The sequence below is a fragment of the Anomalospiza imberbis genome, chromosome 4 (genome assembly GCF_031753505.1).
Source record: "Anomalospiza imberbis isolate Cuckoo-Finch-1a 21T00152 chromosome 4, ASM3175350v1, whole genome shotgun sequence".
Lineage (NCBI taxonomy): Eukaryota > Metazoa > Chordata > Aves > Passeriformes > Viduidae > Anomalospiza > Anomalospiza imberbis.
In genome coordinates, this window is record NC_089684.1 from 45,038,431 (window position 1) to 45,059,976 (window position 21,546).

Here is a 21,546-nt window from a genome sequence, read left to right on the forward strand (position 1 = left end):
CTTATCCTCCCCTCAGAGTCATTTATCTGCATAGTCTGAGCTGGGGCCAAAGAAAATAATTTGTAGGTATTTCTTTTTAAAATAGGTATTTCTTTTTAAAAGATCTCAAACTTCAAATGATGAAGAATAAGGCTATCAGGAGAATGACTGTAATAAATACCAGACTTAGTTGCAGATTACTCATCCACTTGAGCTGGGAATAGAAAACATTTCACTCCAAAGCCAAATCGTAAATGTAAATCAGGAGTTGTAAATGGCAGGTGAGGCATTCACTACAAGTTTGTTATGGCCCTCTCTATATATACATATATATATACATATATATATATATATATATATATATATATATATTTATAAAATTTCCACCCTGCTTCATTAGAGCCAAGGCTGCTTACCTATTCCTTGTCATTATAATCTTTTTTTTTTTCACTTTGTGCTTAGTCAACCTTTAAGCTTCTAAATATCTATTTTTTTATTTGATGTGTCACAGGCTGTTTAAAATCTTAACTAAAATCTCAGCCAACTGTTCCCTGAAATCAGGTTAAAGTAAGATTTGCATGCCCAGGCACCACTTTATTGAGAAGCCTGGCAAGCAATAAGATTTTAGCTGCCTTACCTTGGAAGCAAGTCCCTGCTTTAAAAGCTTTCAGTAGAAAATTACTCAAGTTCTCCCAGGATCCAGTCTCCTAGTAGCAGTTTCCCATCCATCACTGGAAACTGGGCAGGGACCCCACGAAATATCTGGACTGGCTACAGCTTTTTCCCTGGAGAGATGCTCCAGCAGCGTTCAGCAGTGAGTGCTGGGGTTTAGTCTATAGGAAGAGCTAAATCAATGATCCCTGCCGGGCTCTTGGCAGCACTAAATTCCCCACTTATGGGACATGAGCCTCCTAAATTGCACCTTTCAGTTCAGCCTTTGCCCATGAGTCACTCCCTGACAGCCCTGTCATTTGGGGCACTGAAACTGAGGAGAGTAATTGGGGAGCAGGTAGAAGGCGGTTTAAAAAAAAAACAAACCAATCCTGAAAAGTGAGACAATCATGAGATAGTCTCAGTGGAGGACAGAATTGGCAAACAAAAGTGTTTTAGGAGCCCATCAGCCAGTGAGGGCTAATTCACCAGGCACAGGAGACAGCTCTGCCAGCATGTAGTTTATTTCCCCCCTCAAAATGGGGGGCACAGAGGATCCTGTAATCACTGCCAAGTAAAAGACCAGAAGAAAACCAAACCAATCCCATCACATAGAGCACATCACAAGGGTTCTTTGCACCAGGTGATGCTTCTGCTTCAAGTGAAAAACGAGCAAGAGCCATAGAATTGTTTGTTTTCCATCTCTTTTAGCAGGAAGTGCCATTGACAGGCATGAGAGCAGACAGCCTGTGGCCTGGTCACACGGGGCATCGTGACTTAGAGCCTGTCACAATAAACAGCATTTTACCCCCCACCCAAACTCCTGGGATGCAGAACTTTGGATTATGCCTCACTAGAAATTAGGCAGAGCAGCCTGCCTGGCCCAAGGGCAGAAGAGGTGAGCTCCTTGTGAAGCGCCATGGGGTTGGATCCTGAACGCTCCAGCACAGCCTGGTGCTAGGTTTGCCCAGAGGCAACACCTTTAGTCTTAAATAACTGTGCAGGCTGCACAGGAGAAGAACTGGCTGTGCAGGTGACAGCAGAGGTTTAAATGCAGTGTCACCTCTCCAGAAAGATGATTGTTGTGGAAGGGCTGAACTCTCCCTGTGCCTTCTCACTGTTCCCTTTTACATCACCATCCACATCCACACAGGGACTTGAGGTACTCACTGATTTTTTTATTTTCTGTGACCTGCTCTGAGGATTTGAATCCTTTTGGTGCTCTTGAATTTCCATTTGCTGCTGCCTCTGTGACTCAATTTTAATTAACACCAAATTCTAAGCCCTACCTAGCATGGATAGGTACCCCTGATTGATGTCAGGAATTTGACACGCTGAGAGGTTACCTCGGAAACCTCCTGGTTTGAATCCAGTTGAAGCCAATTCTGTTCAGTAAATGACAGCTGCAACTCACAGCAGTCTAAACAGCAAGGACTGCAAGCAAGTTCTCCTTGCTAGGATTTTCTTTTGGAAAAAAAACAGCAGCACAGGCTCATTCTTTTGGGATGAGGTGCCATCTTACCTGCCAGCCTCAGGAAATGCTCAGAGTTACACTCAATCCCCCTTTTCCCAGCAAAACACCCCCAAAAGATCTCACTGTATTTTATACTTTGCAGCCCCTGGAGTGGTTCAGATTTAAAGGCTAACATGAGCTACTTCAAGCTCCAGACACTTTCCTCCTAATGGAGGTACCTGCTACTGATAGAAGAGCAAAATAAATGATGTGAATTTGTCTTAATCACTGAGGGAAAAAAAAACCAAAACAAACACAAAAAAAAAAAACCCACCAAAAAAAACCCCAAAAAAACAAAACAAAACAAAAAACCAGTCCCAGGATCTTCTTTTCCTAATCCTGGAGCTCTGAAGAGTGGTCCAACTCCCAGCCCAGGTGGATTGGCCTTCCTGCAACACGGGGGCTGGAACTCCAAAGCCAGAGGCTCAAGGGCACCTGCTGCCACCCCCATCCCTTCCAGGGCACAAACTACTCCGTATACCAGCCCTGCCCACCCCGGGCAGCACGAGGAGGGTTGTTTCCAGCCGGCAGGTCCCTGGCATCAGCGGCATCCCCGGGCAGGCAGTGTTGTCCCCCCACCCAGTAAATCAGGGCACCTCCAGGCGGTGGAAGCAGCATTCCAGCTCTCTCTCACACACACACACAGACCTGTTGCTAGCCAAGCTCCCGCGGTTTTCCCCCAGCTCCCAGCTGCAGCAGGGAGGCAGGAGCAGCCCAGCCCCGGGCGAAGGCAGCCCCCAGCCCAATCCCCCCCGGGGTACCCCGCTTACAGGCGCCGCAGCTCCGCCGCAGCCGCTGGTTCCGCGCAGGCAGGAGCGAGGCTGCAGCCCCTGCTCCCGGAGCCCCTGCAGCTCCTGCCTCAGGCAGGGAGGAGAGACAGGAGGAAGGAGGGAGCGGAGAGCCCAGCCCAAAGCCAGGCGCCAAGCCCCGGGTCTTCAGGGCTGTCACCTGCAGCCGCCGCTGGCTTTGGTGGGTGTCCGGTTGGAAGAGTTTCTGGGATATGTTCCATTGCAGAGCCTCCCTGCTCTGCCGTGCTGGAGGCATCCCTTTGCCTTGGGAAGCTCATTCCCAGGGCCAGGAACTCAACTCTGCAGGTGGCACCCCCGACAACCCCCATCCACTAGAGTCCAGATTCCCTCCGGTGCTCTGAGTGCTCCCAGCACAGTGGCATCTCCCGGACTCTGCTCCTACCTGCTGAGCTCCAGCATTTAGGTCCAGGCTGTCCAGAGATTCCAGCTTTTATGTAAGGAACTCGGGGAAAAAAATCAGTTTGTGTGGCCCAGGTGAAACCAGTGGCCCCTGTAGCTGAAATGGCAGGCTTTGCCTTACCTGCCTCTGCATCAGGTTTTTCTGGAAAGAAAAACAGCATCCCAAGGATAGATCCTAGGAGAAGAGGCTTCCAATTAATGATTTGATGGATGTAGGACTTATTCTTTTATAATAATAAATTCTATATTTTTTACACTCCCCTTTTTATTCCTGGCATATTTCCTGGCATACTTTAACAAATCATTTTATTTCGAGAGAACAAACAATTATCCTGAATATAAATTTAAACCAACAAATTCTTTTCCAGCATAACTCAGTGTGGAATTATAACAACTCTGTATGGAATCATCACGTGCTGTAAATGGAGGCTAAGAAGCTCCAGGCACACACAGACATTGCAGTAAGGGCAGTTTTGCCATGTGTGACGCAGCAGACAGAATTCTAGAATCCCAGGTTGCTGGATTGGGGGCACGGAGCTGGATGCTCTAAAAAAGCCACAGATAGAGATACCTCTGACCAAGAGAGGATCCTGAAGGCCCTGCATCCAGGTAAGAGGATTTTGTCTAGAATTCCTACCCCAGCTCTCCCTGCACACACACGCACTCTGCTGCAGTTCTCTGTCTCCCCATTACCTTCCCATATTCACATTCCCTCTGCCTGGAAGCCCAAAAGGTGGGGAGTTCACTTTGGAATCCAGAGAGCTTCAGATGGAGAGGTGTTACTCATGGAAGCAACAAAATATCCACAACGCAGGTAATCGAGACTTGCAGAGAATCGTTTTCTGCTTCCCCCATACCCCGTGGAACGTCAATATGGAATCTTCATCGCAGATTTATTGCAGAATATTGTCCTTTTAGTTTAAAAAACGGCTCAGTGAGTGGCAGGGCCAATCCGTATCCCAGGACACTTCCATCTCTTTTAAAGGCTGGCGGTACCATCTGCTGGGAGCAGAAGGAAGGACACGATGCGAAATAAACTCAAGGAGAGCTCATGGAACCGTCCCTGGAACCCCAGAAGGGTTTGGTTTGGGAGGGACCTCGAGGGTCACCCAGTCCCACCTCACAGCCTGTTCAGGACAGGCTGCTGTCCATCGGCCCCTGATTGCAGATGGATATAGAAATGATGGAGGTATTCAGGAAATGCTGGTTGTTTTTCCCTGTGTTGGCTAATCTGGTCATTAGAAAGACTAATTGACCTCTTCTGACAGGGAAGTATGTAAGCAAGAGGTGCCAAAAAAAATTGAGTTCCTTGGAAATGAAATCTGCAAGTATCTGACTTTAAATTCCCCCTGGATTGTCACCGGTTTGACTTCCACGGACTGCTCACGTTGCCCAGGTGCATCCAGTTCTGCTGTCAATGCTTTTGTACGTGGCGTAATTTCTATTTTTTTCCTTGCAAAGAGCATCTGGGTGATAGAGGGCATGGAGGAGAAAGGAAGGGGAGCGACTCCTGGAGCGCAAATGCTCCCGGTCCCACGCCGCACCCTTGAGCCCGCCCCGCAGCCTGGCGCTGCCTCTCTCTGCCCCCCCGGGTCCCGTCGTCTCTCACCAGGCTGGGGTCTGCCCTGACCCCAAAAGGCAGGATTTGGGCTCTCTGATCAAAGCCTTAAAGTGTCTGGATGAGCCTCCACTCGCACTCTCCAGACAGGGCTGGAGTCTGTTTCACTGCCCTGAGACTGCCCGGGTGGGGCTGGCTCCAAGTGCCAACAACGCGGGCCTTGCCTCCATTTCTGAGGCAAAGAAAATGCCTGATTTATTTATTTCAGGACTCTAAAACTGGCCAAATGAACCTGGTGCCCCCCAAACACAGGCCTTGGTCTCTATTTCCAAGACATGAAGGTGCTTGGCCCAGGCTCACTTTGGGTTGCCCCGTTCTGACGCCCAATACCCCACACGACTCAGGCCTCTTCTTTCCCAGCCGGGTCTGGAGCTTCCAGCCGTGGGAAATGGGGCTGGAAAAAGGGAATGTGATCCCTGAATCCCCAGCCTGGACTCAGGAGAGGCTGGAGAGCCAGTGGTGCTGGGACATGAGATAATGAGGAGCATGGAGCACATCCAGGATATCCCAGCACCCACGAACATCTCAAGGACCCCACTGTCCAGCCCCTCTCTGCTGCTTCCTGCCCAGCCCCACTGCCAGGGATTGCAGAGGAGGAGCCTGACCACTGCCAGCCTTCTCCTAAACCACATCCATGGACCATGCCAGCTCCCTCCACCGCCGGGCACGGCGGGAGACAGGCACCAGAGAGCAGAAGGCAGAGACTGGCCAGCATCAGCGTGTTTACTTCCCACTCCACAGCAAGCCACAGTCACCTTACAGACACACTCTCCAGGCACCCGCCCAGCGGTAAGGCACTTTTGAAAACACATTAAACATTTTTGCCAGCTGCAGCCGCCATCCCCAGGGTGTCAGTGCCCGCAGGCTCAGCGCAGTGTCACCAGCTCCTCGGCAGAAGTGGGGTGAATGGCAACGGTGTTGTCCAGGTCGGCCTTCGTGGCCCCCATTTTGATGGCCACGGCAAAGCCCTGCAGCATTTCGTCACAGCCCAGCCCTTGCATGTGCAATCCCACCACCTTTGGAGAAGAAGTGAGAGGCCAGATGGGACCCAGAATCCAGGGTGAGCTCTTTGGGCTTGGGGCTGGGGGAACTGGATCCCAGCCCAAGAGCTGACCACATGGGGACAAGAGGACAGCCAGCCGTGGTCCCCACTGCCCCCCAGCTGTGCCCCCTGGTGCCCTGCACTCACCTTCTCCTCCTTGCCAGTACACACCAGCTTCATTACACACTTCACCTTCCTCTGGGTGACAGCGTGGTATAAGGGAGTGAAGGATGTGTTGTAGATCTTCACGTTGTCCTTCCCATGTATGGCCACAGCCTCCTCTGCAGCAGAAGCCACAGAACAGGGATCAGAGGGATGCACATTCGACATTCACAAAGAGGAGTCTTGTCAAGGCTCACTTGCTGGAGATCAAAGCATCTCCAGCACCCAAGCAGCAGCTCTGAGCCAGTGTCCCCAGCCCCTTCTGTCCCCACCTTCAGTGAGCCCCACGGTGCCGATGGGCGGGTGGCTGAAAACGACCGTGGGGATGTTCTCGTAGTCCAGCCGGGAGTCCTGCTTGCCCTCGAAGAGCCTGTGGGCCAGCTTCCTGCCAGCTGCGATGGCCACTGCGGGGAGAGACAGGGAGCCTGAGCCACGGCACGGCACAGCATGGCACCGAGGGGCCGTGCAGGGAAAGGGGCATGGCTGCAGTACCTGGGGTGAGAAGGGCTCTCCCACAGACATCCCCTATGGCATAGATCCCTCTTCTGGTGGTGTTCTGGTACTCATCCACAACCACGTGGCCCTTGGGGTCCACCTGCACGCCCTGCCATGGCAAACAGCAGCCACATATGCTCCAGGAGGGATGGGACGGCTCATGGGGCACCTGTGACAGGCTCTGGAGACCCCAGGGAACCCCAAATACCCATGGGACACCCAGAGACGTGTGGACATCCGCCCACCAGCACAGAGGGCACACGCTGCCATCTCACCACTTGGTCCAGGCACAGCCCCTCAGAGTTGGGCTCCCGCCCCACAGCCCACAGCAGGCAGTCCACGTCCCGGATCACCCCCTCCGTCGGCTTGCAGCCCGGCACCGCCGAGGCCATCGTCACATCCAGCAGCCCATGTGGAGACTTGGTGACCTTCTTGACCTAAGGGGAACAGGAGCAGCAGGAGAAGGTGCAGGTAGGCTTTTGCCTTGCAACAAGCGATGGCAGCCATGCTGCAGAAGCAGGGATGTTGCCAAAACCATGGCTCAGCAAGCAGCACCCAAAACGGCAGCTTTCCCCCAGCCCTGCCTCTGCAGGAGGAATAGGACAAGCCACGGGGATCCTCTGTGCTTTCCCACCTGTGTGTACTTCCAGACATCCACCCCGGTGTTCTCCAGCTCCTGGGTGCAGTTGGAGCTGATCAGAGAGTCAAAGGTTCGCAGCACCTGGGCAAGGATCCCCCCAACCCCGTCAGATGAGGGTCTGCAGGCAAAGGCACCACCTGGCAGCCCCTCCACTGGCATTTCCCTGCTCCTGTAACCCAAGAGGTTTGGGGTGCTTCTGGTTAACAAACTTCTCTGCTTGTTTCTCCATTATTTTCTTTTCATTTCTTCCTCTTTTCAAGTCTTGACTTGAAATAAAGCTCAAGGGGATGGATGTGGTGACACGCACGGCTGCAGAAACACTGGGCACATGGGTGGGTGCTGCTCAAACATGTCCCCTCCACCCTCTCCATGGCTCCCATGCCACCATCCCCTGTATCCCTATTCCCGTGCCAACTCAGACCCACCTTCACCAGCAACTGACAGCCAGAAATCAATCTGACCATCAGGGCTGGGGTGTGGCAGCTGGGTGGGAAGCACAGCTGGGGACAAGTGGTGGAACTACCTTGTCGTGGCGGATGAGCAGGGATGACTTGGAGCCCAGCGTGGAGAGGATCCCCACCATCTCCACCGCAATGTAGCCGGCCCCAACAACGACGCTGCGCCTGCGGAGAAGTGACAATGCCGTGCCCAGGCGCCCGGAGCTGGCGCAGTGGTGGCTGCGGGGGATGGACCCCACTTTACCTGGGCAGCTCCTCCAGGTCGAAGAAGCCGTCACTGGTCATCCCCAGACTGGCACCTGCAAAGCAGAGACCCCCTTTGCACCCTTCAGCTGTCCTCCTTCCCCTCCCAAAGCCTGCTTTGCTACGGCAGATCTCTCCCCAGCCTGGGAGCCTGGGGAATTTCAGGAGGCTCACCAGGAATTTCGCTGTCAGAAGGGACAGCCGGGCGCCCTCCCGTGGCTATAAGGATGTGAGGAGCCGTGTACTTTTTCCCATCCACTTCGATGGCTGGCTCGGGATCAGCGGTGAACTTGCCATAGCCCCGGATGATGTCAATGCGAGCCTTAGGGGTAACAGTTATGGGGTAAACAGCGGGATGAGGTGAGGGAGACAGCTAACGGAGCCAGGGCTTCCACAGTCGGAGGACACCCATTAGGGCTGGACAAGTGGCCAAAATCCACCACTTCTGACACTCGGATTGCAGGATAAACACATCCCACACTCACCTTCTTAACATTGTTCTCGTAGATGTCATTGAGGCGCCGCACATACGCGTCACGCTTCTCCTTGATGGTCCTGGAACAGAGTAGGGAATGCCATCACTGCCAGCAGATGAATCTCGGAGCTCAGGAAGAACCTTGCACTCAGTGCCATGGTCCAGTTCACAGGGTGGTGGTCGGTCAAACGTTAGACTCGATGACCTCAGAAGTCTTTTCCAACTTTAATGATTCTGTGATTCTGGGAACTCAACCCCTCTGGCATGTGGCAGACATGCCACAAAACAAAACGGCTCCCTGTGACCCTTTCCCCACCAAAGCAAGATTTCTGTGCCCACCTTCCCTGCATCTGTCTTTTCCAGAGTTTCCTCCCACAGCCAGTTTGGCACCCTGTTCTCCAAAACACAGCTGGCCATGTAACCAGCTCTGCACAACCCACAGGAGCCTGGAAGAGGGCAGGGACCCCTTTGAAGTGGACAATGGGCTGCTCCCCACGGGATACTCACTGGAAGATGCTGGTTTCCAACTGGCCCTTTCCATTCTTACCTCCAGTTGAACTTGACAGCCGCCGTTTCAAAGCCATAGTCAGCGTGATCGTGGACAAACTCTGCGTGAACCGCCGTGTTCCACATCACCTGCCCACACAAACTTCAGGTTGCCTCAGGAACACTGCTGTCATTCTTGGAAAACCCCTGCCAGGCTTCCTGATTCCTCAACTTGGCCTGGAGCACCCACAGGACACAGGAGTGCCCACGGTTTCCCAATGCCTCAATACCCTCGGAGGCCCTGCTTGTTCCCCACACCCTGTGCCAGCACCTCCCTAAAATTTGGCAGGCACCCACACCAGACCCAACCCATGCCACTGGAGCCGGTGGCAGAACAGCCTCACCTTCTTTGGCACGCATCCAACATTGACCTGGGGGGGGAGGAAGAACAAGTCTCAGTGTCAAGGCCCTGTTTTCCAAAGGCAGTGCTCCAGAGAGCATTCCACATCAGGCTGGCACTGCATCTCTGCTCTCTGCTTTCGAAAACAAAGGCAGGATTACAGGTTTCTGGAAAAAGAGGGGTGTAACCGCCCCGGGAGGCTCAAGGTCTTGCGGTTTGCCGGTTTGCCCGTTTTCCTTCACTTCCTTGAAAGACAGTACAAAAGGTGGAGCCTTCAAACACAGGATGGTTTTTTCCACTGATACTCTAAAAAATTATTTACTAGCAGAAAGGTGTTTGCCATCCCTTGCCTGCTCTTCTGGGAATATGGTAATTTTCCCAGCAGAATGCATTTAGGGCATAAAACTAGAGCCTGTCCCTGGCTTGTATGAGGAACCAATTTGGTTTTTGGCTCATTACCAGCTCACCACGCTCTTGAGTTCTGCTTTACTGCCTTGCAGTTGTACTACACACATCCAGGATGCATCGGCATCCTGTCACCTGCTTGAAAACGGCGTGGAAGCGTCCAGGAAGACGCTGGTGGAGATGAGGAATTGGGATCCGTCCTGCTTGGGCCTGACATCACAGGTCCTTGCACAACGCTCGGACACCGGAAAGACGATTCCTTCTCTCCCACTTGCCCACCGCGACCCTCCCCGGGGGCTCCGCCTCCATCCCAGACTCACCGGGGTCAGCGTGGGGGCACCGGGCCCGCGTCGCTCGTCCCCTGCCCCGTCCCTCCCCGCCCCGGGCGCGGGTCCACCCGCAAGTGACTCACGCAGGTGCCGCCGAGGCTCTGCGGCTCCACCAGCGCGACCCGGGCGCCAAGCTCGGCCGCCCGCCGTGCCCCCGCCAGCCCCCCGGAGCCACCGCCCAGCACCAGCAGCTCGTAGGCGGCCGCCGCCATCGCTCCAGGCTCGGTCTGGCCCCGTCGCCCCGCCCCGGGACCGCCCCCGGCCCGCCCCGGTCCCGCCCGGCCCTGCACGAAACCACGTGTTGGGGCTGACAACGGCGAGTTTATTGGTTCAGGTACAGCGAGGAGGATTGCAAGCACTTCCAGGACAAATATACAGAGGGAAAGGGGGGGAATAACAAAAGAGAAAACAAAATAAACAAAATACCCCAAAACAATTAAAAAAAAAAAAAAAGGGCAGGATAAGCACAGAATGGGAACAGAGCTAAAAAGGGAACGCTTTTATTTGGGTTATGACAACGTACTCCCAAGCAGGAATCACTTCCTTTCTCCAGTTAAGTTGAGCGGTCTTTCCAATAAAATAAAGAGTGGTGGGGGATGAAGTTAGTGTGCACTTCCCTGGAAAACAAACGCTAATTCATGCCAGTTAAACACTAGAACTAAAAATGTACAAAGAAGCATCAGAGGAGATGAGTGCTGTTAAAGTGTTACCTTTTCCTCTCTGAACAGTCCAGAAGGAAAACAATGACTACAAATACAGCAGGCAAACTGACTTTCGGGCTGATGGGCATGGGACAGAGAGAGTGTCGTAAGGAATTCAGTCTCAAGTTGTGCTAAATGCTCTTCGTCCTCTGTATGGCACATTTTGGTCCATGATGGGGATTTGAGTTGAGACGAACCCTGATTTCTTACAGAAACGTGTAAATATTGTTGCTCTTTTAAAATGCCAGGTGTACTTCCTTCTATAAAGGTTGGGAGAGGTTTATAGGAAGTAGTCTGGGGTACGACGGGTAACATGAGGCTCTCCACGACGAGGTGCTGGGTCAAACTGGAGGCTGCAGGAAAGGAAAAGGGATCACTTACCCTCCTCCACAAGCCATTTTCCACTGCCTCGATAAATACCAGACTGGTTCTCCTGCTGCTAGCGCACATAAAACATTCCAAGCCCCCAAACAAGAACTCATGGGCGTTAAAACTCAGGGTGACCCAGCAGCCTGTCACCGCCTTCTCACGGGAGCAGCTGAAAGCAAAATTCAGACCCTCTCCCCCATCTTACAAAGCTCAGTATTACTAAAGATGAAAACAAATAGATAAATCCATGTGTTTTCACTCTCTCCATAAAGGTTTGGTCAATAAAGAGATAGAAGTGCAAAGGCTCCAACTCTCCAGCCAGCCAGGCAGAGCAGCTTTTGGGAGCTTAACTCATTGCTTAAATTTAAGACAGAGCACACGTTAATTCCAGAGTGGGCTGAGCTGGCTTTTCATGGGAGAACCCCTTTGGGAATGATTGGCCATTCCTCACAGAGTGGTTAGAAAGAGAGCCCAGCCCAAGGCAGGATACTCACAAGGAATATTTTAAAGTGTCATCTAGTTCCATGATAGCAGCCTGGTTCCCACAGCGGTAGCAATAATTGGGGGCACTGAAGATGGTAACCACATTCCGGTCGTGGCACCAGTTATAACCCTGCCAGGGAGAGAGAGAGAGAAAAACAAAAGGTCTCTGTTAAACCTCAGCCCCTCCAAAGTTCCTCTTCAGGCCTGAAACTCTCTGAGGCACTCGTGAAACTGCAGATTTCTTGAAGTATTTCCAAATGACTTTGTTTCATTTCAAAATACGTGCTTTACCACAAGAAGCAGCAGCAGGTACCTGGCAAAACCAGCTTCCAGCAGCCTACAGGAGATCATCCACTCCTCACTTGTAATTTATGGACTGTACCACTAAAAAGCCTTGGGATTTTTAGGGATGCCTTCAGCTTTCCTGCACCACAAGTGACAATTTGCCTGCTGAATGCCAGTGACTTCTGACACATGGTTCAGCTTAAGGGATCTACCTGCACTAGATTTTAAAAAGGCATCTGCTCCATTGACCCACCTGGCATTTTTCCAGCAAGACATCCAAGAATAGCCTGTCGACAGCCAAAAATGCCATAATCCCTGCCACATCTGACTGCCGAGAACTATGGGACAGGCAGCAGCAGTCAGAGCAAGAACAAACCAGCATATAAGAAGATTATTCCTGCCACAAACGGGGCGTGACACAGTCCCTCTGGCAATTAATTTGGAGGGGGAAATTTGCTTGAAAAGGCCAGAACATCCCCTTATTTAGGCTGCAGGTCAAAGCACATCATTTTATGTTGTTGTTCGCACATGACTGAAGCCTCTCTTTGGTACTGACCTGCCTAAGATTTAGGTGGCAACAAACCTGTGAGTGGAAGGTGTCCCAGAGGAGACCCCTGTGGGCCCCTGTTTTGTTAGCCCTGGCTAGCAGAGCACTTGCCCTACCTCCATGACCAGCTGGTGAGCACGGGAGACCAGTGTGAGACCATTGGCGTGGTTAAAGGTTTCGGAAATGTCCTGCCCGAAGGTGTAGCCAGCACCACGTGGAGAAATGCCCCAGCCACCGCGGTCATCCGGATCCGACCACAACAGATCACACATCGGACCCTTGGGAAAGATTAGGAGCTCTGTTACATCACTGGCAAGGTGCTTAAACACGTTTTATGTACAGCAGCAAGACTGCCAGCACGTCCTGCTTGGTGCAAGGCATGTGAGGGGTTTACTGAACACACATCTGTGAGCCCCAGCCACTCCCAACACAACTTCCAGCTACCCCGGGAGCTCTGAGCCTGGTTCTTCAACCCAGATTTCAGGCGCCAGGAAGCTGCAACAAGGTGCAACACCACAGGAGGAAGGCTGGGCTGCCTGGGGAGGAAGGATGGTGATACAGTGTGGCTTCACATGGTGGTTGTCAGTTCACAATCACAACTGTGAGGAGGCTGAAGATAGTAAACACCCTCCCCTGCCAAATCCTACCCTTTGAGTCAGATTGAAAGCCCAAAAATCCCACGATTCTGGGGAGAACAGCTGTGAAACCCCCACAGCTCTCCTTATGTAGGCTGCTGTAATCAAAGCACACTGACTTAAGTGTGTTTTGCGGAAATGTTCATCTGCTCTAGCTCCTGGCAAGGCCATAATCCATGTGTAACCACGTGTTTAAATGGACTGCAATGTGAGAAAACATTTGCATTTTCCACCAGCAGATACTTAAGTTTCTGAAGCACTTCCTTTCCTATTACCTCGTGTGGAACTTCCTGCAGGCGGTCCAGAGCCCTGATATGATCCAGTGTATCTATGGATGGAGAGAGGCCACCATGGAGGCAGAATATCTGTTGCAGAAAGAAAAGAGAAACCCATTAAGTGGGAGGAATGATCTCCAAACCAGCTGGATCTAACTCTGTTATCACTCATTCACAACCCCAGCCACCTCGCCCTCGGATCACAAGTTAAAGGAGCTTGTCTCGGACTGCTCCTCTGGATGTCAGACAACACAGCCTGCAGAAATCTACAGAAGGGAGGGTTTTCTTCATCCCAGACTCACCTGGCCGTCTACTAGAGCTGTGAGAGGAAGGTAATCAAACAGGTCTGTGAAGTACTTCCAGACATTGGCGTTGCCGTACTTGCGCAGGCACTCGTCGTAGAAGCCGTAGACCTGTGTGATTTGCCTGCTCTCGTGGTTGCCCCTCAGTATCGTGATGCGCTCCGGGTACCGCACCTGGGGGCGGAGAGAATGCTTCCTTAGCACGGGCATGGAAACAAGGAGTGATGGAATATCAGCAACAGCAGCCAAGCACTCTGCTCCCAGCACGCGTCCACTGACACGGATCCATTTACACCCGTTATGCCCCAGCCAACGGCAGCCTCACCAGGAGGAGAAAATGGTTCTCAGCTCCCAGGTTTTATCCCCAGTCTCCCAAGCCGTACCTTCAACGCCACCAGGAGAGTCACTGTCTCCACAGAGTAATAGCCTCTGTCCACGTAGTCTCCCATGAACAGGTAGTTTGTGTCTGGAGACTTCCCACCGATCCTAAAGAGCTCCATAAGGTCGTGGAACTGCCCATGGACATCCCCGCAGACAGTGACAGGGCAGCGTACCTCTTGCACATTTGATTCCTTTGTAAGGATTTCTTTAGCCTGGCAAGGAAAGCATGTTTAGCACAACAAGGTAGGAAGCTCCTCCAGAAGCAGGTGATGTTATTCTGCTGCATTCCCACTGGAAACCCAGTTTCATCCCCACTGCTCAAGCCAACCACTGGAAAAACAGTTTGGTGGGTGAGCACAGACAAAGGGTGTTCCCCAAATCCCAGTGCATGGGGATGAACAGGTTTACTACAGCAAGGCCAGATGCCCTTGCCCAGGGCATATTTTGCCCACCAGAATTCCAATCCTCTTCCAGGCACAACAGTTCAGCAACTTCTATGGGCAAGTCACTTACAAGTGGAAAGCAGAGACAGAGGCAATTGGAACATATGGAGCCACAACCAGCTTCCCTGGCTGTGCCCAGCTGGCAACAAAACGACCACAGATGGAGGGATGGCATCCCTGGATTTAGTCATCTCTTCTTCCACACCCAGCAGTTCCTCTGCTAATTACAACCATGCAATGTAGCCTATCTGCACCACCTTATTATCCTTATCAAATACCATGTTTGTTGTGCTGCCTGCAGCTCACTGACTGATGCTGATCAGCGCTCCTGGCACATCTGAGGCACAGAGAACACCCACAGGATGGCTCCATCTGATCCAAACAAAAGGGCTGGAAGATCACCAACACTAAGCAGTCACCAGCAGGTGATGATCTGGGTATTCCCTGCCATATCCCTTAGCTCAGGATAAGCTAAGGCTCACCCTGTGCTGCCAGAAGGGAGCTGCTTCCCAAGGATACCCTCTTTGGGCTTCCTGAGGATGCCTGCGTTCCCATTCCAGTATTTGCTGCCTTGCCTCTTTTAGGAAAATCATGTATTTGGGAGGAATAACTAAACCCCAAGCAGTTTGGACTGCATCCAGCTTGCTCTCTGCACAGAACCTGACCTGAGGGATCCTTAAAGTCACATCCTGCCCATGGATTTAATGAGGTGGGCTCTGCCTTCCACTTCTGGCATGACTGGGAACTGCTGAACATGTTGTATTTGAGTGCACTAGTAGCACTCAAATTCTGCTCGCATGTCTTTAAAAGCATTTATAGCGCCTTCTGAGAGCTTCCACCCTCTGGGAGAGACAAATATAAACCTACAAAACAGCTGCTCCGTGTGTTCTGGCTGTTGCACAAAGCAACAGGCAGGGGTTTGTTCCAAGCTGGAGCTCAGCAGTGCTCCTTTTCCACAGGAACAGGGCAAACAGGCTCACTTTAAACCTACCCTAGGAATGGGGGCCAGCCCACGAACTGAAACGTTGGTGCTAGGAGAATCCAGAAGTTTCCCCTGATGAGGAAGGAGGAACTGGCAGGTGACAGGAGCAGCTCCTTCTGCTGCCAAGCAGCTGTTCCCCTGCAGCCCATATTAGCTCACCCTGTGGACACTCATCCATGCATGTGGACAGATCCAGGCTGTCATTTGAACTCTGCAGAGCTGGTTTACATCAGGCTCAGGAGCCCCATTTTGCCCTCACGTGATGATCTTCTAATGCAGAACAAGACTTTCAAAATGCTCAGCATCAATAAAAACACCCCAGAAAAGCAGTGACTAACCAGCGCATCTGCCTGCAGCGTGAACACTGAAATCCAATGACTTAAAATAAAAAGCACTATTACAAAGCAAAAATAAAAACCTCTGATGCAAGCAGGCTGCCTGGCATCATCAGCACTTACTTAATCCAGGAGGCTAATAAATAACTATGACTTAGAATTCAAAATTTAGCTACCTTTGTTGCAGAAAACAGTGACTAATGGTATCAGCTTCCTGTGCATCTGTCCCACTTGTGCTGGATGAAAACCATATCCAGGTCAGGATAAAAAGCAGCAGCTTTTAGGTGTTTTTATTAAGTAAACCTCCCTTGTATTAAGTAAACCGAACCAATGGTTGCCTGTCTGTGCTCAAAGAGCCTCTGAAGCGCAGCCCATTTGCTGGCCGTGAGCGTGCCCATCACCTCAACTCCTGGTGTGCTTCTGAAGAGCTTTGGAGAGAGGAGAAACTCCATTCCTTCTGGAAGATTGATTCCCTCAGCTTGGTCTGACCCATAGAGGCTCGTTCTCTGGGAACCTGAAGCCAGGCATGGAGCTGGGGATCAAAATTCACCTGAACTTCATCCCACCAATAGCCACAGACCAAACTACTGTACCAACAAGTGGGCTGAGGCTACTGAACCTCTGGGAGCTTGGCTGGAATGCGAACCAGCCACGTGAGATGGAAGCCAGAGGGATGGCAGGGATGGAGCTGTCTCACCCTTCAGGAATGAGGCAGCAGCAGGCACCCAGAGCCTCTGCCAAGGTGCCCCCAGAGGCACCTGGTCCAGCACCCCCCTAGGATGAGCATCACCAACAGAGAGCTAAAACACTGCCAGCCATGACACAACACAACACAACACTGGGAATTTCCTGCAATGGGACTGTGTCCCCTCTTACACCTCCAAAGAACCAGGAGAGGAAAGAGAAGCTGCAAGGAGAGGGATGGTCATGGATGGCTGCTTGTTTAATTGAGGAGACAGCCTTTTCCCTGCCTTCATCCACAGCCCATTTGATCATCTTGGTGAAAAACCCTTTTGCCTGGATTAAGCAGGGTGGCTCTCAACTGCCCCCCCTGCACCCCAAACGTGCAAGCTCCAGCAGTGACCAGAATTAATCCTTCTATCAGCCTCTGAATTTGAGCTAATTTTCCTTTAAACACCAAGAGAATGGGAACAAGGTTATCACATTGAGGAACAGCACCTCCCTCACCTGAATGAACCAGAGGGGGCTGATCAGCTGCCTAATGAGGTTGCCACGGGCAGGTGAGGACAGAATGCCACTGCCACAGCTGCAAATTTCAACAACTTTTAAGAGTGCACAATCACTGGGCACACCTCCATTGTGTCCAATCCTCCCCGCATCAATGCCCTCTATGCCAGTACTTAAAACCAAAAATGACCCACACAGCTCTGGGATTTTGCTGGTTTGACTTTTTTTTTCCCCTTCATTTTGATTTTTTGTTTTAGTACTGAGTTCTTCCACAAACTGAAACCTGAGGCAAAAGGTACTACTGTGCTGGGCCTCTCTGAAATCAGCCCCAAAAACAAGAGTGCTAAGAAGCGTTCTGGAGAAGAGGATTCCTCCAAATATAATTTCAAGGAAACCAACTAAACCAGCTTTGTGGCAGGGCTGCACACCCAGAGGTTTTTGTAAGCTCCTCTGCTAGGTGACACAAACACTCCCCAAAACCTAAACAAGCCAAGTCAGTGCAGGGCACAGTGTTTCCTTCATGCCCCAGTCGTTTCCATCAGTTTCCAGCAGCCTGGAAGAACGAGGTGCTGTGACAGATGACACACCTCCCTGTCACCTGCCTCCTGAAGGAAAAACACCCTCCCCACCTCCAGCTGAGCTCTCTTGTCCATCTTCTCCCTATTTCCTGTGTGTCCAGCCACAATCTGCCAGCATCGGCCTCCAGCTTCCCAAAACACAGCAGCCACAACTCCAGCTTCCCAAAGAGCCACAGCTCCCTCACAACTGATGGAGCTCTGGTGAAAGAGTCACAAAACAAACGGATAGCCCCAGCACTGGCCTGAGAAAATGAAAAGGAAGGGAAAAAAACAGAAGCTTTGGGAGGGTTAGGGAGTGTTAGGATCACTGTTGGAAGAACGTGCCAAGGAAAATCTTCCCTTGGTCACAGACTGCAGTGCTGAGAGAGTGTTCACCAAGAGCTATTGGATTGCTCAGACAACAGCCAGCACAGGTCTGAGGATGTTTCTCTCAATGGGAATAAAAGGCTTTTCCCAGCCTCGACTAAGCAAATCCAAGCACGCGTCTGCCAAGGCCTGTCCAAATCGCAGTCCAGAACAGCAGTGTCCTTTATCCGACCACTCCTCTTTCTATTTTGGTCCCCTCAGCAGGCTGTGAGCCTGTTCGGGGCTCACCTCTGCTTCCCGAGATTGCACCTCGGAAGTCAGTGGGTTTCCTCACTGACTTGGGCTTGATTTTTCAGCGCGTGGCTCCTCCATGTTGTGTAGGACACCAGGACGACAGATACCCCACGGGCACCACCCCGGTGTCCCAGCGCTGGATACTCCAGAGGGAGCAACCTGGTCACTCCATGTCCAGTCTCACAGAAGCCCCCCCAAAAATTCAATGCCCGGTATCCCACAGGCGCCATCCCGCTCTCCCAAAACCCACAGGCACCAGCCGCTTTCCCATTGCCAAATACCCCACAAGCACCACCCGCTTTCCCAGCGCCCGATATCCCAGGAGCCGCATCCCTGCCTCCCAAAACTCGATATCCCACAGGCACCAAGCCGCTCTCCCCACGCCCGGTATTCCACAGGCACCACCCCGCCTCCCAAAGCCCCATATCCCCCCAGCCGCAAGCCCGTCTCCCAACGCCGGACACACCACGGGCACCGTCCCGCCCTCCCAACGTCCGGGCCCCGCACTCACCTTCTCGCACAGGCTGCGGACCTGGCTCTCGCTCAGCTGCCGGCACTCGTTCAGCTGCTCGATCCACTGGTCCAGCTCCTTGGCGAAGCCCTTCTCCTCCATGGCGAGGGGGGCCGGGCGGGCCCCCCGAGGCCCGGGCCCGCCTGTGGGTGCCGGCGGCGGCCGGGGACGCGAGGCCCGCTCGAGCCTGCTCCGCTCCGTGTAATGGCGGCGCCCCCCGCCTGCCGCGGCTGCTGCGCACTTCCGGCCACGCCCACGGCCGCGCGCGCCGCGTGCCGCCACTTCCGGCGCGCCGAGTCGGAGTCAGAGCCCCGCCCCTCGCCTCGGGCCCCGCCCCTCGCCTCGGGCCCCGCCCCTCGCCTCGGCCCCGGCCCCGCTCCCCTCAGGGCTGCGGGAGGCCACGCCGCAGCCAAGGAAAAAGGGAAAAACTGCTCTCTTCTCTCCAGGGAAAAAGGATAAAATCACAGGGTTTTGCGCCCGCTCTGGGTGTCGAGTCGCAAGCGTTGGTAGCACGGCCCGGGAATGTGATAATCCCTGTCTAGCTTTCAGTAAATGCGCGGTATTAATTCCTTTCGCCATATTCCCGTGAAATACTGTGGAGCAGCACTCACAACAGGAGCACGCGTACGATGATTTACTAAATATGACACATGATTAGTGAATATAAGCAGTAAAAATTAACACATTTGCCGCAATCTGGCGCTCATCTTGCGCTCAGCTTTAAACTGTGACAGACCTGCACAAATTCCCCCCCGCTGCTCTTTATTTATTACCTCCTTTACACTCGTTCTGCTGTGTCCCCTGTTCCCAAATGGGGCAGTAGTATCATGACAGAGATGCAATAACTGAGGCTATGACACTGCCACAATCTGGAGTGCCCAGCCCAGGCAGCAAGGACTGCGACTGGAGGAGACCCCTGAGGGGAAACTTCCCTGGGATTTTTAGCAGGACAAGATAGACCAAGTCCATGTGGTGTGGTTTCTTCATGTCAGACGGGAAGGCGGAGGTTTGCTGAGGCGCTGCTCGGGCTGTCCTACCAGGAACACTCATGTCGGTCACAGGTCCCTTAATCTCCTCTGGGAAAACAGACGGACTTGTGGACTTCACCCTGAAGCGAGGGGAAAAGTGAAAGGATTCACACCATCACGTCCCTGAAGTGAATTTTCTAACTAAAAATACACGTAGTAAAGTAAAAGAGAGCAACTGAGGTAAAACACAACTTTGTACCTACTGTTCTAGATGACAATCGCTCGCCAGTCCAGTTCCCGGGAAAGGTAGTTGCCAGGAACAGTTCACACTCCTTTGGATGTTTTGTTTGCTGATTTGTTTTCCAGAAGGTCATTTCTAGCCATATTTTCCACATTTGTGACACTGCTGCAGATAACGGCCATGGGATAAGGCAAATCCTGCCTTGTGGCAGTGGACAATAAATCTTCCCAGCCCAGAGCATATGGGAGAGCAGCACCCCGAGTAAAAATCATCCCTGACTTGTCCAAAATGACCCAAAAAAGGGCATCCTCAGCCTCAGGATTCAGCCTTAAAACAAATGCTGAGCAGCTTTTATTCCATCTTTCAGTTTCTGGAGGTTTCCCCATGATTTAGTTCGAGGAAACAAAGCACAGACACATGGATGTGCATGCTTTGGTGCTAAGTTTCTATTTACTGATTCCTTGCCACCATTAAAATGTTTAATAGGCGAAGCTTAAATGGAAAGATCCAGCTGAGATATTTCTCTTGGCTCCCCGTCAGGAATAAAGAGGTTTCTGAGGTATCGATCTGATGGCAGGTCCTCAGCAAAGCTCCGGCAAAACCTCACAGCCTGAGCCAGGACCTTCCTCAGAGCAACACGACGTGGTTTGCTGGAAAGAAGGAGCTCTTGGGATGAGCTAGGGATTTTCCTGCAAAGGAGTGGCAGGGATGGAGCCTGTGGAATCTCCCAGCAGCAGAGCGGGACATTCATCAGGCTCCCTGGCAGGGAAAACTGACAAGCCTCACCGACAGGGAATTAATGAAGGCAGGATTTTCCACCACCTTCTCTAAAATCTCATCATTTCTGTGCTAGAACCTTCTAAAAAGGCAGTGCTGGTGAAGTGGCATGAAAGGCCGCTTTATTAAAAAACACATTACTGTTGGCTGTGTAACATTAACTCATGGCCACAGCTGCCTGTGGAAGGCATTGCCTGGGCTTATCCACTGCTTCCCAAAGGGTGCTGGATTCCTGTGTTTTAGAGAGGGGGAAAAACCCACCCCCACAGTGAATAAATAAAATAAATCACTAAAGTTCTTCCTTCTGCCAGCAGCTGAGGGTGAACAAACCCAGTGGGAGTTGCTCCAAGGGCACCTGACCCACTGTGAGGGTGCAGGGGAGCACCGGACCGCCCAGGGGTATGAGGATAAGGATCCCTAAAAGACATTTTGGGGTGCAGAGACAGCATTTTTGCAGCGGATGGGAGGCAGACCTACCTGGCAGCAGCCTCCGTGAAGCCTGGATTCTTTCTCCAAGCGTTTTCCCACAGGATTTGTCTCCCTCCTTCCTGTGGTAGCATCTATCACCATGAGCAGCACTGTGAGGAGCAGCAGGAAACATTACAACATCTTGTTAAACTGGGAAAAAAAGCCAGGGAGAAGTCAGAGGGGAGGAAAGAGGCAAAGAGAGGGGGAATGCTGCCAGGAGAAGGGGGATGAATCTCTGAAAATGGACTCTGTTGCCGTAACGTATGCACAGGGATGGATTCCGAAAGAAAGGAGAGTGACCAAACCCTCGCAAGGATCCTCCCGAAATGTTCCTCTCAGACACAGTTGCATCTTTTAGGGAATAAAAAATGCC

At 52.1% G+C, this 21,546-nt stretch overlaps 2 protein-coding genes across 4 annotated transcripts; both read right to left on the bottom strand.

Moving 5' to 3' along the window:
• Positions 1 to 337: 337 nt before the first annotated feature.
• On the bottom strand, positions 338 to 10,316 carry GSR (glutathione-disulfide reductase). Of its 3 annotated transcripts, XM_068188258.1 has the most exons (13): positions 10,188 to 10,316; positions 9,375 to 9,401; positions 9,032 to 9,120; positions 8,495 to 8,564; positions 8,184 to 8,331; positions 8,011 to 8,065; positions 7,832 to 7,931; positions 7,303 to 7,389; positions 6,944 to 7,105; positions 6,666 to 6,777; positions 6,446 to 6,577; positions 6,159 to 6,292; positions 338 to 5,985 (listed from the first exon to the last, which is right to left on the bottom strand). In XM_068188258.1, the coding sequence occupies exons 1-13, from the start codon at positions 10,314 to 10,316 to the stop codon at positions 5,836 to 5,838; spliced, it is 1,395 nt and encodes a 464-aa protein (XP_068044359.1). In that variant the 3' UTR covers positions 338 to 5,835. The 3 variants fall into 3 exon arrangements, with proteins under 3 accessions (XP_068044359.1, XP_068044360.1, XP_068044362.1); XM_068188259.1 differs by lacking the exon at positions 7,303 to 7,389; XM_068188261.1 differs by lacking the exon at positions 9,375 to 9,401 and having other exon boundaries at positions 9,032 to 9,139; positions 10,180 to 10,230.
• An 89-nt stretch (positions 10,317 to 10,405) lies between these two features.
• On the bottom strand, positions 10,406 to 18,959 carry PPP2CB (protein phosphatase 2 catalytic subunit beta). Its single transcript, XM_068188265.1, has 7 exons — positions 18,720 to 18,959; positions 14,085 to 14,294; positions 13,702 to 13,875; positions 13,400 to 13,489; positions 12,606 to 12,767; positions 11,669 to 11,787; positions 10,406 to 11,158 (listed from the first exon to the last, which is right to left on the bottom strand). Exons 1-7 carry the CDS (start codon positions 18,819 to 18,821, stop codon positions 11,086 to 11,088), a joined length of 930 nt encoding a protein of 309 aa, XP_068044366.1. The 5' UTR covers positions 18,822 to 18,959; the 3' UTR covers positions 10,406 to 11,085.
• Between the last annotated feature and the right edge of the window lie 2,587 nt (positions 18,960 to 21,546).